The 19,753-nt window shown below is 34.5% G+C and overlaps 1 protein-coding gene across 4 annotated transcripts in view; it reads right to left on the bottom strand.

Annotated features, from left to right (window-relative positions):
* Positions 1-5,817: 5,817 nt before the first annotated feature.
* Positions 5,818-19,753, bottom strand: part of LOC150095706 (DNA excision repair protein ERCC-6-like) — a 269,923-nt gene continuing 255,987 nt past the window's right edge. For all 4 annotated transcript variants that reach the window (XM_090409872.1, XM_090409870.1, XM_090409874.1 and 1 more), the window contains exons 19-20: positions 14,054-15,126; positions 5,818-5,968 (exon numbers count right to left, since the gene is read on the bottom strand). In XM_090409872.1, the coding sequence (XP_090265998.1) occupies positions 14,055-15,126 (1,072 nt within the window). In that variant the 3' untranslated portion in view covers positions 5,818-5,968; position 14,054. The remainder of the gene's footprint in view (positions 5,969-14,053; positions 15,127-19,753) is intronic.

Below are 19,753 nucleotides of genomic sequence, written 5' to 3'. Positions count from 1 at the left end.
CACTCGTGGCACTATAACTCGGCTTCTAATGAAACAAATGTCATAAATAGTTGACACAACACTAATGAAGGTGGCCGCTTTCGACAACAAAAAGATACAACAGGTGGCGCCACTAGTTTCTTTTATTTTCGAAAAATACTGAAATATTTAAGCTAACACATTGAATAATAACAAAATTGATTGAATATCTTCTGTACAACAATGGAAACACACGTTGATTACTGTGCCACCTGGTGGACGCATGCAAAATCTAGCTAATAAAAGTATTTATTATAGAAAGTCCGCATAAGAATGACAAAATTTTTGCGTGATTGTAAGAGTATGTTTATATTGAGGGTAGACAATTACACCAATTAAAGAAAATACAATTACACAGTGTAACTACGATGTACTTCTCCCTCTACAAGAACAGAATTCTTAGCGTAATAAACAGTTGCTGTAGCATTTGTTTCTAATGCATGATTTAACATAAATATCGTATATATTTATTATTATTAATTCGGATTAAATCCGATTTTTATTAAACGCGATGCAAGCATAATAAACGAGTCTCTTGAAATTCCTTTTGCGAAGGACCTTTTTTCTATTAATATTGAACCAGCTTCGAAAATAACATTATATAACCCGTAACACCTTTGTTTCTTGAAGTTTTTATTGTACTGAGGTACTATTCCATATTCTTTCCCTCAATTTCGGATTCCTCTGTAGCGTAGTGGATAGCGGTGATGCCCTCTGAGGATTCGATTTCTGTTGTAGTACTACAAGAACTCTTTCACACGGTATTTTGAACTAAAGATGAATTAGCTGAACTCGTATGGCTTTTGTTTACATTTATCTTCGACCTAATTTAATCAACCACACTACAAGCTTCACAAAACGAAAAAAAAAAAAAAAAAAAAAAAAATGCAACACTACAGCGATAAATATTTATATACTGTGCTATATTATGTTATATGGTATTGACTTTTTATTCGAATACATCGCCCCTTTGTGGTGAAAAATATTGACACAGAGAGATAGAGAACTACAAAGTTTACCCAGTGACGGGCGATAAGTTTGTATCCACCGGTCGACTGGAAAGGGAACAAACATGAAGTCAACGTTTGCTTTCTCCAATAATTAATGACGTTCATCGTACCGAGATTTCTGTGTTTGTTCCCCCCCCCCCCCCCCCCCGCGACTATTTTCTCTGTCCAACTAATCAGCGTTTAAACTTTAATACAACAGCTGCAAAGAAGGACGTCAAGGCACATCGTTAAAAGATAGATGGACTAAAACATTCAGCACATAAAACGAACAAATTGAATACTTTTAAGTCGCATAATTCGAAGTATTCAGAGAAAAGCAGCTAATGCCATGCAGTATTCCAAAAAGGAATCAGTGAGTGACCAGTTGTCAGTTGTGTGTTCAGTGACAGGTTTGTTTTTTATGATCGCATCACGAATGCATGAAAGCTGATATTTAATCTGTTTTACAGTCATCCAGATAGTACATACATACATATATATATTTTTTCATGAAACAAAACAAGAAGAATATATTATTTTAAGTAATTTTGAATTATACCAAACTGTATAATTTTATCGATAATAAACAATATTTTTTATGTTAAATATTTTTAAAAATTTTTACTATAATTTTGATATTTTATTCAAACACGTATACACTGTACTTACAGTGTGTATGTATATTTCGAAAGTTGCAGCACCCCCACGATTTCAAGCCACGAGCAGCCACTGCTATAGAAAAACATGGCCCTTCTTCAATTGGTCTAACAAAATAACAAATTTTTGTAATTATTTCTTAATGACTGAAATATGCCTGTGGGTTACACAGACATATATTTTCCCCCTTCATTTATTTCTCGTAATTAACATTCCGACCGGTACCGTTCGTCCTTGTTTCAAGGTCAAGTTTTCTCAGAGGAACAGAAAGACAAAAAAGGTTGAAACATGCACATACTTAAGATAAAAATCTTAAATTGCAGAAAACATTTGTGGTATTTTCTTCTTGGAATTTCCTGTTGCTACAGCAGCTCCGAACCTTCCTTTGTTTTCATGAGTTAAACACAAGTTTCCCCACAAGAGGAATACGGACTTGACCCAATCTCATTACACTGTGTTTGAAATACAAATAAGATACGAATGCAAAAACACTCGCAGCCTACAACGGAACTTGTAGCACACTACAGTGAGAAGTTCATTTTAATCACTGGTCCATTATTAGACTGACACATCCCTTTCCTGTGTTTTTGTAAACAACTAAACCGCAATATTGAATGGCATAAGTTGCGAGGGACAAGCTGTCTTCATTAAAGACTCTATTCAAAGATCCTGAAGGACATCCTCCGTCATGTCACAAATATCTAATTTTTAAAGAACGATTCCCGTAAACACAGTTTTTTCTTTATATTTCTAGATATAAAAAATTTCTTTGTAATTTTGCAGCTAATAAGAATACCCCCCTTGTCAGCTTTTAGGATATTTACTGTTCAAAGTTTAATTTTTTAGCCTGGGCTTTTATGTATTGTTTTTTTTTTTTTTAAGGAAATGTGTGTGTGCGTGTGTCATACGTAATTATACTTAACTATAATTTTATTTATGCTTTATTCTTAAGTAATTTTTTACTGTTTACGAGGATTGGCCATAAATCGTCTAATTCTATGATTTTTACTTCACCAGTCCAAACTTGGACGTGTTGCATCCGATATGATCTAAAGCATTTTCAAAAGGAGAGATAGTTGTAAATGAATTAAAATATAAAATCATGTATAAATTGCCAAATAAATATGTATAAGCTAGAGCAAACTTTAAGCCATGTTTGCTCTAGTTCGTAGCCACGGCGTCCAATCGGCAGCCGCCGTATGCATGACGACACCACCGCGTGAGGGAGCTGTTTTGGAGTATAAAGGTTTCGGCGGGAATTTGAATCGCTCTGGATTGAATGTGATGCCACACAAAGATCTAAGGGTGTCCATAGGATCAGCATACTTTGTTCTGGCAGAGCTTCAGAGCTCTGGCACTGCCATGCATGTGGTCAACAAGTGGAAGAAAATGAAAGTAAAAACAACACACATTTTTCTTAGGGAGGTTGTTTTAACAGGCTAATAAAGCACAGTGCTCCACCAACATGAATGATGGATTAAGAATATCTCAATTTTGGGAAGTTTGCTCACTCAGTAATAGAAAGTCCACTGAATCCCTCCTTCCTGCGGTTCTTTCACTAGACTGCAAGAGACCAGTTAGTACCGTCTACAATCTACACCATACTGTTAAACGAATGCCACAACATCCCAAAATACATTACCCTGTAAGCTAGTGAACTTGGAACCATTGAAAGATGGTTACTGTGGATTACATCTTTCTGACTAAAGATAGTCTTATATAGAGGTAGTTTTTATCTCACAAATAAGCACATACAATTAACTGTCATAAAATATTGACTTTGCTATGGCTATAATTAACCTGACTGGAACATCCTGTTTAGGATACTACATAAATGAAATTCATGATTAACTTTTTCATTACCTACAAGTTTATCAGTGACTATCACATACTGATGGTCATTGATAAGCTGGTAAATATAACCAATATCTTATTTGGTTTTCTTGTGGTACTGCTAAATTTAAGATGCTTAGGTATAGATTCATGTTAGCACAAAGTATGTTACCCATCTTTGGACAGGTAAATTAACCTGATATTTCCAAAACATTTGGTTTAGTCTGGCAGCATTTCTCATATACTGCTCATCTTGTGGTCTTTTCTGTCCTTTTTATTTCATGCCTTCCTCTTTAGCCACTTGTTATATCTCCTGGAGCAAGTCAGTAGTTTTTTGATCATTTCTCTTAATTTGACACACTTTGCACTTCACAATCATACTAAACCTTTTAAATTTCACTCTTCCAAAAAAAGGAGGGGGAATCATCAGTGATCATCATCACCACTGATGACCTATAATATTTAAGCTGAAATATATGGCTTTAAATAAATATTACTTAATACCTGGTGTTTTTGAAAATCTTGCATATTAAATTCTCTAGCCAACAAGATGAAAAACCCTTCCATGGCATGAATGTCTTTAGATGAATTTCACTACTCAGTGTGAAACATGACGTGGCTCGTAAAAGTTCTGTGGTCTCTAAAGCAGGGTTTCCAGATTATGTATATAAAAAAAAAAAAATTGTCACCGTATGGCACTAACGTACATTGGTTTTCAAACTTTTGTGAGTGGGATATGCAGTGGTGCCAAAAATATTTTCTCAGGGAAGGCTGTTGTGTTTTATGTTCTCTTGCTCTCCCCCCCCCAACTTCTAAAGAGAGAAATTTTCAGACCCCGAGCTAATTTGTTCCATAGCTGAAAATGAGATCCAAGCAACTCCTGTTCATTTAAATCTTTCTACTTAATCAGATGAGGTTCATTGACATTTCATAAATGTTTATCTCATGATAACCTTCTATTCATACTTAAAGCAGAAGGCCCATTATCTACCACGTACCATATCTTGCAGTAATAATGGAACAGGTACTAGAAAATTTTGAGTGTGGAAGTGCTGATCTTACAAATTTTAAATGCTACATCAAATGTTTGTTTTAGATAGGAAACCTAGATGCAGTAGTTAAACAGAAGTAACCATATTGTGCATGATCTAGTTCTCTCTAAAGTTATACATCATCCTTTTTGTTGCATCAAATTAACTTTATAATTTAGCTTCAATAGTAGGAAAGCTGGGAGTTTTTTTTAATTTATTTTTATTTAACAAAGCAATGAAAGTATGCAATTCTTAATCATGTAAGGGAATTGTTACTGCTTAACACTTGTAAATGATACATGCACACACAACAAAATTAGTCCACACTTATTTAAGCCTCCAACTTTTTGTGATATACTAATGAATTGAATAAGAGATTTTTGCGGGCCTGGTTGGCCGAGTGGTTAGCATATCCGCTCTTCAGCCAAAAAGCTGCGGGTTCAAATCCTGCTGTGGGCATGGATGTTTGTGATTGTCTGTGAAAATACTGATGATGGTAGTTGCGGTTCGTAGTAGTTAGTGGATTGCGTGGTGGAGACAGAGTTGTAGAGTAGGTGTCCTTCCTCGATGAGTCTTTGGACTCCCAGGAGGTGTCACATAATAATTTAAGACCGAGTATGTGTTACAGGATTCTTTGATAAGAGGTTCAAACATGTTCTAACCATGACTCCATTTTCAAACTACTACACATGCTTTGAGTCAAACAGCGTATTTTTCTTGTTTTGAACAGTTCATTGCTTTTTTAATTAAGAGCCAAAATTAAAGTACCACATTACTAAGGTGGTTTCACATCAAATAACTGTAATGTTGAAGAAAACACAGATTTCTAGAAAGGAAGTTATGCTCCCACTTTACAGGACTTCGATAAAGCTCCTTCTGGACTGTTTATGCTCAAAGTTGGTCACTGGTTTCATGGAGGAAATCTAAAAAAAACCACCAGCAAGTAACCAAGATGATATGGATTTGGTGTATGGAAATTCACAATCTAAGAAAGACTTGTCTTCCGAAATAGATGAATGAGAAGAAATATGACAGAGACTGGGATCATCGAAACTGAGAGGGTATGGTTTAAAAGCATGCAAGATCCAACTTCTTAGGCATGTATGTGAATAAACTACCATTCAAAATTATGAACACATTTTCAGTAGAGTTGTTCAAGGAGAAATATGACATGTCAACATTGAGTAAGATACAAGAGATCCTCCCTCAGAGTCCTTAGATTTCTTGGAGGAGCCCACGCAATAATAATAATAATAATGTGAAATTAGAATTAAAATACTAAATTATTTTAAAAAAAGTTTATTTACAACTTACATTTGGAGTAATTCACCAAGAAAGCAAAATTATTATTTTGTATACACTTGAAATATCTTAAAACTATAACCAGATAAATACATAAGTTTTGCTCTGTCTTGGTTTTCTTGATCACCTGATAAAATCCTGAAAGGAAGGGAAAAAAGTACACATTTTAATCATTGCTTTCACTATCTTCTTTTAGCTAAAATATGGTTTAGTTTAGGATGGAAATGAATGGATTGTGAGAACTGAATTAAGTCTTAAGTGATAAGGTGAGCTTCTTGGGGAAGGGAAAAACAAAACAAAACTACCAGATATCCAAGATTAACTCAGGATGAAAACACCTCCCCCTTCATGACAAACATTCCACTTAAATTAGATCCAAAAACAAACAGTAAAAATACCATTATTTGTATTTTACAAATTTTACCATGCAAAAATTCCAAACTAGGATAACTAATTTAAGTAAATATCCCAAATTTCATCCAAATCTGTTAAGCCAGTGGAACTGGTAGTAAAGCAACATGAATCTAACAGATGCAAAATTTCATGTTCCCCCCACTCCTTGCCTCTTTCATGAAAGAGGAAAAATATACCATATCTGCAGTAGCACTGTATTTACTCTATCCTCGAATGCCTTTTATTTCCCAAAGAGAATAAGCAGAACTATTTAGCCATAGCATTTAGAAAGCATGTAGGCATCAGTCTCCATCCTTCAAGCTTTCACTGATGGTAAACCCAGACTAACAATGAATCAAAACTTTTCAGGAGGTAGAAAGGAAAAAAATAGCAGCAACTCTAACATATTACTGTTTGTAACAGCACGAGTTTTACAGTCAATAATTTGAGATCTAGCGTTAAAAACCTGAATTTCACAAAGAGAAAAATCTTACTTGCTAGAAAAAGTTCCTCTAGCTAGTGACTAAAATTTAACATACAACAATTTCCATTGAATGACCTACATGAAATACTTTTCCACAGAGTTACAAAAAGGTATCTACACATTGTATTTAAAAAAAAAAAAAATGTAATTATTGAACATTATGAATTGATAATTATTTAAATGTAACCCAAAGTACGAAAAAATAAAACCCTTTAATCAATTAATAAGAAACTATAATTATTTAATTCCAACTGTCACAGAACACTGCTGATGTAATATGAAACTGTTAAAAAATAAATCATGTAATAACAGAATTCAAAAACCTTGAAGCAGCTTGTGCAACTCTCATTAATTCTAGACCTGTGCTATATGCCAGATCAAAATATCAAGCAGAGGCATCAAATGAAACTATACCAGTGGTATCTAAATTTTTCAAGCATTTCAAATAACACCTGAATATTTGAATTCACATATATCCAAAGAGAGCTGTACATAAAGAAACTGACAGGAAAACATACAATGTAAAGGATACCTTACACTACAAGAGTGGTCTGAAAAGTTCTCGGCCTCGACCATAGATGGCAATACTACAAGAGATTTTTTTTCTAAGTCGGTACATCTGTCATAAGCATCCATATGAAATTGCAAGTCATTCTATCAAGTAGTTTGTTTTATACAGCTGTCTGAAGCAAAAGTGTTGTCTGTATCGCTTGAAATGGATAAAATTCAGTATTGTGTGGTTATAAAATTCTTTGTAAAAGAAAGTTTAATGCCAAAAGAAATTCATAAAAGTTTATAGGCACTCTTCTCCTTCGTTTTCGACAATTAAGAAATAGGCTGCCGAGTTTAAACGTGGCTGTAACAGCCTTGAAAGTGATCCATGTGAAGAACGTCAAAAAAAAAAAAAAAAAAAAAAAAAAAAAAAAAAAAAAAAAAAAAAAGCATAACACCACCACAAATCATTGATCAAGTGCAGAAAATGGTATTGGATGACCAGCGAGTCAAAGTGTGTGAAATTGCTGAGTTATAGGCATTTCAAAAGAACATGTAGGATATATTTTGCATGAAGAATTGCATATGAAAAAGCATTGTGCAACATGGGTGCCGTGCTTGCTTACAGCAGATCAAAAATAAAACTGATTTTGTGAGTCAATTTATTACTATGGATGAACATGGATTCACCATTACACACCAGAATCCAAACAGCAATCAAAACAGTGGACAGAAGCCGATTGTTCAGCACCAAAGAAGACAGTCGGTTCCATCAGCAGGAAAGGTCGTGGCATCGGTGTTTTGGGATGCTAAAGGCATTTTGTTTATTAATTATCTTGAAAAGGGTAAAACAATAACGGGGAATATTATTCTGATCTTTTAACCAGACTAGATGAAAAAATTTGTGAAAAAAGATCCTGTTTGCATAAGAAAAAAATCATCTTTCATGAGGACAATGCACCTGCTCACAAAAGTATTTTGGCAATAGGAAAATTAAGGGATCTGCACTATGAATTGTTGGAACATCCACCCTATTCCCCAGATTTGGCTCCCTCTGACTTCTATCTCTCACCAAAACTAAAACTCTTCCTCGCTGGTCAGCGTTTTTCTTCAAATCAAGAGATGATTGCAGATCTTACTGAGAACCACTACAGGGATGGGATAATGGTGCTGGAATAAATGTATTAGTCTTAAGGGAGATTATGTTGAAAAATAAAAATAATTTTGAAATTTAAATTCATTTTTTCATTGTTAGGCCGAGAACCTTTCAGACCACCCTTGTACACAAAAGTAAGATGAAACTAAATGTTTGTTAATCATTTATCCTAGCCTGACCTCTGATGAAAAAAAAAAAAAAAAAAAAAAAAAAAAAAAAAAAAAAAAAAAATACATTAAACAATTTCTAAAGTCCTCTTGTATTAAGATTTTCTTCTGTTTGGGGTTGTTCTGGATGCTATACAGGTTGAAGATGGGTCCTCCAAATTCTTGGAATAACCAATCCATCATTCTCATTCAGATGATGTTTTAGCATTTTACAGGCTTCTTTGAATTTTCTTTTAAACCTGGTTTTGGCACAGTGGTGCCTTTCCAGTCATTTCTGTGGAATGTTTGGAGTGCGTGGTCTGATAGGTGCCTATTTTACCATAGTTGAGGTATTTAATGTGCTGTTTGTGTTCATCTTTTCTAATTGGGATGGTGCCCTCTGTTTCCCCCTATGTAAAGTATGTTACGGGTACATTGAATTTTATAAACCCCTGAGTGGGCAAGGTATGGAAGAAGATCTGTGGAAGAGCTAAGTAAATTTCTTAATTTGGCAAGGAGTTTAAAGGTTGTCTTAATATTTATAGGAGGAGGAATGACCTACCAACTCCTTGAATGTGGCTGCTGGTTTCTTGGCTCCAAAAAATGGCTCCAATAAAAAAAAAAACCCAGTTCACAAGATTCTCCCTAAAAATGCCATTAAAAGCAAAAGGATTACAAGAATGCCATAGTCATACCACACATTAGGGGCATTTTGGAAAAAAATTGACAGAACACTACTCATTATGATGATGATGAGTAGTGTTGTATCTTTTTTTTTCCAAAATGCCCCAAATGTGTGGTATGGCTGGCATTTAATGGCATTTTTATGGAGGATCTTGTGAACTGTTTTTTTTTTTTTATTGTAGCCAAGAAACAAGCAGTAACATTCAAGGAGTTGGTAGGTCATTCCCCTTCCTACATAAAAAAGTACATAATACTTCATAACAAAATTAGAAACATTACACTCAATGATGAAGATTTATTAATCGGCTTTGACATAACTACTCTTTTCACTAATATCCCAAATAATGACACTATTCTTCTCCTGCAGACCGCCTGATATCATGGCCCTCTTGCCCACGTAATCCGCTCAGGGTATTTCATGTGGCAAAATAATTTTTACCTACAAAAAGAAGGTATGGCCATAGGCTCACCACTTTTCCTTTCAATAGCTAACATTTTAGATGAAAGATTTCAAGTGATGAGATTTCTGTCAGTCGAAAGCCCAAAGTCGGGCTCAGATATGATAATATTTTCACCATTTGGCCCCCACAGCCCTGAAACATTAACTACATTCCTGAGCCACCTGAACAAACAACACAAATGCATCGAATTCACCATCGAGATCAAAAACAACAATTCTCTTCTTTTTCTAGTCATGTTTCACTGCCTCTCTTTCACAATCTACTGCAACATGCATGCACACACACAGGCCAATACGCACATAAAAATTCATACCACCATCCAACACAAAAACTAGGGGTAATCAGCACCCTCAAACACAGAACCCTAACAATTTACTCCACTGAACAGGTTCTGAACCAAGAAATTATTAGCGAAACGTTTGTAAAAAATGGCTACAATAAAAAAAAAACAGTTCACAAGATCCTCCATAAAAATTTCATTAAAAGCAAAAAAGATTACAAGAATGTCATAGCTATACCATACATGAGAGATATTTCAGAAAAAATAGAACACCACTTAAATACAATATTAAGACTACCTTCGAACCTCCTGCCAAATTAAGAAATTTACTTAACTCTTACATACCTTGCCCACCCAGGTTTACAAAATTTAATGTACCTGTAACCTACCTTACATAGGGGAAACAGGATGCACCATCCCAATTAGAAAAGATGAAGACAAATGCCACATTAAATACTTCCACTATGGAAAAACAGGCCTGTCAGACAACGCACTCCAAACATGTCACAGAATTGACTGGAAAGGCACCAAGTCCCTACACTGCACCAAAACTTGGTCTGAAAGAAAATTCAAAGAAGCCTGTGAAATGCTGAAGCATCATCCAAATCTGAACAAGAATTTGGAGGATCCATCTTCAACCCACATAGTATCCAGAACAACCCCAAACAGAAGAAAATCTTAATACAAGAGAACTTTAGAAATTATTTAATGTAGTTGTTTTTTTGTTTTTTTTCTCATTAGAGGTCAGGCTAGAATAAATGATTAACAAACATTTAGTTTCATCTTACTTTTGTGTAGTGTAGTCATGTAGATTGTATGTTTTCCTGATGATTTCAATACAGAGGTCGAAACATCAAATGTTACTTTTTTAGTGATACTGTAAGTAAAGTAATTATTCTATCACGTGTTGTCTCCATAAATTCTTCACTATGGATGCTGACCATCATGTAACCTTAAAAGAAAGAATAGGTAGAGTAATAGTAAATCAAGGCAAATAGCATGCAGGATGATTTAAATAGGCTGTTGGTATGTGCAAAATATAATGGGTATTAGTTTAACGTTGAGAATGTAAAGTTATGCATTTTTCGATAAATAGATTACAAACTGTGTACCACTAGTGATCAAACTGTACTCCAGGAAACAGATGAAGCTAGAATGATGGCAGACAGAATTGGAGTTTTTAGAGGACATATTACTAAGGTAGCTCATAAGATTACTTGGCTATTAAAGAACACAAAGTAGAGATAAGGAAGTTATTCCTCTTTATAAGGCCTTGATACATCCACATTTGGATTACTGTACCTAGGTCTGGTCTACTGGGTTTCTTATGAATGAGTTAGTGGTTTGAGAGTATTCAGAGACAAGCAGCCAAGATGGCCAGTGGTTCTGTTGAACATTCCCTATGAGGATAAACTGAGCGTGTGTGGACTGCAGAAATTGGTTGATAGGTAAAAAAGAGGGGGATATGATAGAAACATTTAAGTTACTTTAAGGGTTTTATAGGAATGATGCAGAGGAAATGTTTCAGCACTTGGCTAGAGGAGGCAGAACAAGAGAACTTCATTGGAAGTTGAGTAAAAGTGTGGTTAGTAAGGGCATGATGATTAGGTTTTTTTGCTTGAAGAGTTGTGAATCAATGGAATGTGTTGCCAGAGTAAGTTGTTAGCACTTTGTTAATGTGTTCTAAAAGGGGTATGAGAGATTGTGTGGATAGTTTGGGTCTCCCACAATGAGTCTTTGGACTCCATGCTGAACTACTACTACTACAACAACAACAATAATAATAATAATGAGATTAAAGGTCTTTATCTAATGGTATATTAGTGAATAGTGAAGTAATATCAAAACTGACCATGATGTCAGAATCTGTCAAAGTTAGATTTTTATTATTTTTTTAAATGACAGTTATCTTTACTTCAACTACACATGAATTCCAGACTCCTATCTACGAATTCCAAATTACTAGCAAAACAGCTGGCTTCTAAGGAAGATTCGTGTTCAATAGTTATCTAAAATTATAATTATAATGATGAAATTGAGCAAGGACAACATACATAGGACAACAGATATCAATGGATCAAAATATCATCGAAGAAATTAGTCAATATTCAAAAGTTAATTACCATTATGCCTGAAAAAGAAAATTTTTAACCAACATTTGTTGTATAATGAAACCTGTGGGGCATTCATAACTAAACATATACGTGTAATCACAGTAATAAGATTTTTAATAAGTAAATATTTCATCCTAAGTATCATAGGGCATCTTCAGTACAGTTGATACAAACAATACTAGGAATTACATGCAATTAGGGCATATGCTTACAATAGAATCCCTCTTTATGTGCAGTAGCATGTTATAGAATTAAATTAAAATATATCTGAAAAAAAGAGATTACATTAAAATGAGATAACATATAAAATTGTGTAAAATAATTTTATATGTTATCCCATTTTAATGTAATCTCTCTTTTTTCGCAGATATATTTTAATTTAATTCTATAACACGCATAGAGGGATTCCATTGTAAGCATGCGCCCTAACTGCATGCAATTCCTAGTATTGTTTGAATTAACTGTACTGAAGATGTCCTATGATATTTAGGACGAAATATTTACTTATTAAAAATCTTATTACTGTGGTTACGTGTGTATGTTTAGTTTTTAACCAACATATTCTTCCTACATTGACATACGGCTGTGAAATCTGAACACTAAAAATGCAAAGGAAATTCAAAAATTAAGAATGACACTATTTAGTGTGGAATGTATTGTCTGAAATATTGATACCAAGCATACTTGCTTGGTATCAATAGACTGGATCACAAAAGGAAGACGTGGATAAGAAATCATATTGAAGTCTGACATCACAGTGAAACACTTGAATTCACAATGGACTGGGCATATTGCTTGAAGACAAGATCAATGCTGGACAAAAGAGGTACTGGGCTGGATTCCACAAGAGGAAAAACTATAACGAGACTGACCAAAACCAAAGTGGATTGATGATATATTTACAGGAGTGACATGGGAAAGGAGAGCCATTGACAGATAGTTTTGGAGTCATCTTAGAAAGCCTTTCATCCAGCAGTGGATTGACAATGAATAACTTTTATTTGTAAAGCTTTTAGTAAAACAGCAAATTAAACAAGGAGGCATAACAAAATGACTGCCTCAATACCTGTAGGTTCAAATCCAAAACAAGCTTTTACATGGATTCTTTCACATTGAGATTGTAAAAGTAAACTGAAAAGCTTATATAGCATCCTAGTGCTAAGTAAGGTCATGTGGCAAAGAGGCAGTTAAAACACGTGGAACAAGAGCAAAAACAACAAGAAAGTGAGAGAGGAAGACTATAGATGCACATCGATGCATTTAGAAGTGCTTTGAAATGCAAAAAAATAACAGCTGATCAAATCTGAGGACACTAAAAGATCATAAATTAAAGATACCAAGAAATTATATACTTGGTTTAATCCTTTATCCAAGTGTAAGCAAACACAGTTTGCACAACTTGCCCTAGTCCTGAAAATACTTCAGGACTAGGGCAACTCAGGTTACTACCCAGACCAGTTTTGAACTTTATTGAGAAGACCTCAATAAAGGTCGATACCAGTCTGGGTAGTGACCCTTCCCATAATGCATAGCATTATACATTTATGCAAGGAGATGTGCTTTGCATTATGGGATACTAAGGCAAGTGATGCAAAGTCTTAGCTTCCTTATACGAGTTTCCCGTCCTGAAAATACTTCAAGCACAAACTTTGCTTACACTTGGATAAAGGATTAAACCAAGTATATAATTTTCTTGGTATCTTTAATTTACAAGTGAAAAAACTTCTAACACTAACAGGTTAATTTAAAAGAAAACTATTGATAGGTAACTGTGCTATAGTGCTGCATTATTTTTATATTGAAAGCTCAATTGGTATATTCCAAAAAAATTATGAAAGTTAAAAAATCTAAATTAAAAAGACTGAATATTTAAAAGAACTATTTTTGATAATGCTAAATACAATGCAAATCAAAGTTATTAATGTCTGCTAAATTTTCGCAAGAACTGAGATTATCAAATAGTTAATTTTACTCGTGTAATAACTTTTTTTTCCATATAACCTTAAATCTTACCTTAATCACTGGTACACATTTCATCATAACTGAAATCACTATAACTTATTTTGCTGTCTTCAATTTTCATCATAAATGAATTTAATGTATCTTCTCCTGCTGTAGATTTGCCATCATAGTCAGTATCTTGACTCTCTTGAGCTGTTACCATATCAGAATAAGTTTCTGATGTGGTTTCAGTTGTTTCATCATTTATAGATTGCTGTTCTTCAATTTTTTTTTCTGAGTCAGAGAGGATTTCATCTTCTGAATCGGAAACAAATAAACATCTAGTAGCTGCTTTTTTTTTAATAATGTTTATTGGACTATCATTGTCACTAAAAGTATTTGAGTTCTTTATATACGAAGTTGGACTGTGATAGGAAAATGCCCCTAGCTTTGAATGCAAGTTTGGGCTAGAAGTAAAATTTGAAAATTCAACTGAAGCTTTAACTGCTTTCTGAAATGGACTTGGACCATCTTTTGGTGAGGTGTAACTAGATGACACTCTTAGGGGTGTGATCCTTTTGGGGGGTATGATTTCACAATTAGAAAATGATGACAAGGAAGATTCTACACCATTGATATTTGTCTTTTCACTAACAGGTGATACATTTATGCTCTTCACTGTATCTCCACCCACTTGTTTAGATATGAGTTGGGAAAAGTTTTCTTCTTCTTTTCCACTAACATTTTGTTTGGCTGAAAGCTTGCTCTCCTCGTCCCAGTGAAGTTCTTCTCTATTACTGATAATTACAGGGTTTAAATCAATTTTTTTTATTGATAAGCTATCTTCTTCCAGATTAATGTTGTCTAAACTGAAATTATTCTTCTCATCTTCATCAGTATCATCAATATAAATTCCTCTTGCAATGGAATCAGAATTATTTACATCTTGCATGTGACTTAAATTTTGGTCTGCACCTGCACTAGCATTTGATAATCTTTTCAAATATGTAGAAAATGATTTTTGCCAAGTTTTTTTTTCATGACCATCGTCCTCATCACTATCAGTCACAATTATGTTACAACTTGTATTATTGCTTGAATGTATGAGATCATGACTGCTGTTGAGACCAAATAGATCAATATTGCTACAAAAAATTACAAAGCAAAATTATTTCCAAAATAAAATACTAAAATTACATACAAAATTACCATTATATTTTACACAACAAATTACAATATCCATTAATTATTCTTTTATATACAATAATACAATATTGGGGTGCTTAAGGGTCAAAGCTGTATAACAGAGGAGACCTCCACATAGCCTTTAAAGGAATGCAGAGAACCGACCAGGGCGTCTGACCTAATATCCAATCCTCACCTTCTCATGGTGCACCCTGTTGGGTATCTACTTAGATACTGAATGAACGAGGATGGGCTGGCAATTTGGGATTTAACTGACCAAATTGTATTCTTATTGGTTAAACCAAATTAAAAAATTATGGTACAATATGACAAACTTTCATGCCGGCTGGGACATCGCCCAGTTAAACAAGGCCCCTGTTGTGTTTGCCAGGGAACCAGGGCGAGCAGCGAAAAGTCAGCTACTGGAACAAATCTGAAAACAAACCCCAACTCAACATCACCAGAGTTAAAGATTGGTACTATCAACATAAGAAGCCTGAATGGCAAAGAAATGGAGCTAGCTGAGTAATTAGATAAGTACCAGATTGACATAATAGAGGTGACTGAAACAAAAAAGACAAAAACTGGTGAGATCTTTCTGAGCAATAAATACAAAATGTTATATTCAGGCAATGACAATCAAGGAAAAGTAGGAGTAGCCATAGTATTCAACACAAAATACGAGGCTAATCTTCTTGAATGGCAGTCAGTCTCAAGCAGAGTAATGTGGGCAAATATGAGAATGGGGAACTGGACAATGAGACTTATTTGTGCCTATGGTCCCACAGAAGGTTCTACTAAGGTAGAAGTGGAGGAATTTTTTGAGGCTTTAGAAAAAGCAACTGACACAATGAAAAAGGAAAAGTTGGTCCTTCTTGGGGATCTAAATAGCAGAATAGGAAATGATTGTGAGACATACAAAAATATTTTGGGAAAATTTGGAGAAAAGAGCAAAGCTAATAATAATGGCAAATATCTGTTGGATTTCTGCTCAGGATATGGACTGGTTATTACTAACACCACGTTCCAACATAAAAATGTGCACAAATTCACATGGAGAGGAGAGGCAAGGAATAAGAAAAGTCTCATTGACTATGTTATTGTTGATAGTGATGTTTTCTTCTTGGTGCAGGACACCAGAGTGTACAGAGGATTTGAAATTGGAAGCGATCACTATTTAGTCTTCAGCAGGATAAAATTGAATTTCATATTGAAAAGAATGACATGTAAGAAAGTTTTAAAGCGAATAAAAGTTGAGCAGCTCTCAGATGTAAACTGTAGACTAAAATGCACAAAGATTATTGACGACAAAATGAAAGAGTTTGAGAACAGGAACCAAACCTTGAAGAAAACCCTGATTGATTCAGCCAAAGAGACATGTGGTGAGGTTGTCTGCAAGGATAAAAAAATCAGAACTCCCTGGTGGACACAGGAAGTTAAAGAGGCAGTGAAGGAAAAGAAGAAAGCATATCAAAAGTTCCCATCAAATAAGTCGGCTTGTGCTCTTAGAGAATACAGAGACAAATGAAAGAATGCTAAACACTGTGTAAAACTAGCTAAACAAAAGTCATGGGAGGACTTTGGCAACAACATAGAAAACAAATATCAAGAAGGTGGCAAAACATTCTGGAGGTTGCTGAAGAAGCTTAGGAATGGAGGAAAGAGTGCTGTAAAAGGAGTTAGAGATGATAAAGGTGACATGAAAACGGGAGAAAAAGATATCCTTGAAGTATGCAGTAATTACTTCGAATAAATTGCTAAATGAAACAAGCAGTGATAGCACAGTGGTAAAAAACACTCAACAGGCATATAGTCAGGAATACATATCCATACTTGAGTAGAAAAAGCGAAAAGCTTGAAATGTGGAAAGGCAGCAGGAGTAGATGATATTCGACCAGAAATGCTGAAGTATGGTGGTATAAGAGTCTTACAGTGGCTGCACTGCATAGTTCAGAAAGCCTGGACAGAGGGACGAATTCCTGATGATTGGAGTAGAGCTCTAATAGTACCCATATATAAAAAGTGAAATAAAACTGAATGTGAGAATTACAGAGGTATTTCCCTACTGAGTGTTCCTGCAAGATCTATGCAAGTATACTTGAGAAACGGTTGAGAAGAATTGTGGAAGAAAAGCTGTGTGAAGAACAAGCTGGATTCAGGCCAAATAGAGGCTGTCAGGATCAGATCTTCGCTTTACAACAAATAGTCAAGAAAGCATGGGAATATAACAGAGATCTGTATTTAAGTTTTGTCGATTTGGAAAAGGCATATGACAAGGTACCAAGAGAGAAGCTATTCAATACGCTGCAGTTATATGGTGTCAATGGGGCATTATATTAAGCAATACTTAGTCTTTATTTGAGTTGTAAGTCAGCAGTCAGAATTGAAGGAAGTACAGGAAGATGGTTTAATGTTAAATCTGGTGTGAGACAAGGATGTACATTATCCCCTCTGTTATTCATTATCTATATGGATCACATTATGGTTCATGCTTCTAAGGCAGTTCTGACTGAAACAATCCACCTAGACCTCGATCTTCCACTTGGTCTCTTTCCTGCCATCTTGGCATCAAACACCTGTTTTAACCTTTCTTCACCCATTCTATTTAAGTGGCCATACTGCCTTAGATTAGCTCTGCTGACACATTCTTGAATGCTAATAATGTCAAGGTCATTTCTAATATCTTTATTTTTAATATGATTCAGCCATTGATGCTACCTGTTCGCTGTCCTAATTCATATCTGCAGTCTCTAGTCTTTGATCAAGTGCTTCATTTCTAACCCGACTCTCAAATCCATAACTTAAAACTGGTTTAAACACTGTCATGTATATCTCTAGTTTGGTATTTTTGAATAATTTCTCTCTTACTCCATATAAATTTATTCAGCTGGCTACCCACCATATCAGCTTTGCTTATTCTGTTATCTATTTCAGATTTAACCTGCTATCTATCTTCACTAAAAACTGTCTGACTGTATGAAATATTTTACTTGTTCTATAGCATCTTCATTCAGAATACAGCTGAAGTTTTTTATGCTCCTATTTTCATAGTTTTGGTCCTTTTATTGCTGATTTTCATGCCAAATTTATTACAGCTGTTATTCAATTTAGTTAATGAATCTTAGAGACTTGCACTAGATGTGTTTAGCAAAGAAAGAAAGTTATGAAAGAAAGTGGCATCATGCCTGATATTAGAATTGGAGATGTCAAACTTAGCTGTATGAGCTAAGTTTGACATCTCCAATTCTAATATCAGGCATGATGCCACTTTCTTTCATAATGTGATCCATATAGATGATGAATAAGAGTGGAGATAATATGCATCCTTGTCTTCCTCCTGATTTTACATCAAATCATCTTCCTGTACTTTCTTCAATTTTAAATGTTGACGGACAACTTAAATATAGACTATGTATTGCTCTGTATAATGTTCCATTCACACCACATAATTGTAGTATTGTGAAAAGCTTTTCACTGGGAATTTTGTCATATGATTTTTCCAGAACTATAAAACTTAAGTACAGATCTTTGTCATATTCTCACGATTTCTCAACTATTTGTCTTGAAGTGAAAATCTGATCATGACACCCTCTATTTGGCCTGAACCCAGTTTGTTCTCCAAGTTTCTCTTCCACAGTCTTTCTCGACCTCTTTTCAAGTATGCTTGCATAAATCTTACCTGGAACACTTAGTAGAGAAATTCCTCTGTAATGCTCACATTCAGTTTTATTCTCTTTTTTATAGATCGATACTATGAGAACTCTACTCCAGTTATTGAGAATTCGACCTTCTAACCAAGCCCTCTGAATTATGCAGTGTAGTCACTGCAAATCTTTTATACCTCTATACTTTCTGGTTTGAATATCGTCTACTCCAGCTGCCTTTCCACATTTCAAGTTTTTGATGGCTTTTCTACCTCAGTATTGATATCTACTCATTTTTGCATTCCTCATGAAAATTTTATAGTATGGTTCTATCGCTGCGTGGTTCGTTTAACACTCTTTCAAAGTAATTACTCCAAACATTTAGGATATTCTTGTCTTCAGTTTTTATGCCACCTTTATCATCTTTGATTCCTTTTACAGTACTCTTTCCTCCATATCTAAGCGTCTTCAATAGCTACCAGAACATTTTGCCATCTTTCTGATATTTATTTTCTATATTCTTACCAAGTCTTCCATTGACTTTTGTTTAGCAACTTTCACGCACAGCTTAGCTCTCTTATATCTTTTTTTTTCTCTGTATTCTTTTAGGGCATCTGCTGACTTATTTGCTAGTAGCTTTTAGTATGCTTTCTTCTTTAACTTCTTGTGTCCACTATGGTGTTCTTATATTTTTTATCCTTGCAGACAACTTCGCCATATACCTTCCTAACTGAATCAATGTCTTCTTCAGTTTGCCACTGAGACTCCAAGGTTTGGTTCTTGTTTTCAATTTGGTTAATTTTTTCTTTAATAATGTTTGTATAGTCAAGTCTACAATTTACTTGTAAAAGCTGCTCAACTTTAATTCTTTTTAAAACTTTCTTACATACTGTTCTTTTCAGAGTGATATCCATTTTTATCCTGCTTAGTACTAAGTAATGGT

The sequence above is a fragment of the Typopeltis vanoorti genome, chromosome 20, assembly GCF_054136105.1.
Source record: "Typopeltis vanoorti isolate ZY-2024b chromosome 20, IOZ_Tvanoo_1.0, whole genome shotgun sequence".
Classification (NCBI taxonomy): Eukaryota; Metazoa; Arthropoda; class Arachnida; order Uropygi; family Thelyphonidae; genus Typopeltis; species Typopeltis vanoorti.
The sequence above is the reverse complement of the archived record's forward strand: the minus strand, read 5'-3'. Positions and strand labels throughout refer to the sequence as shown.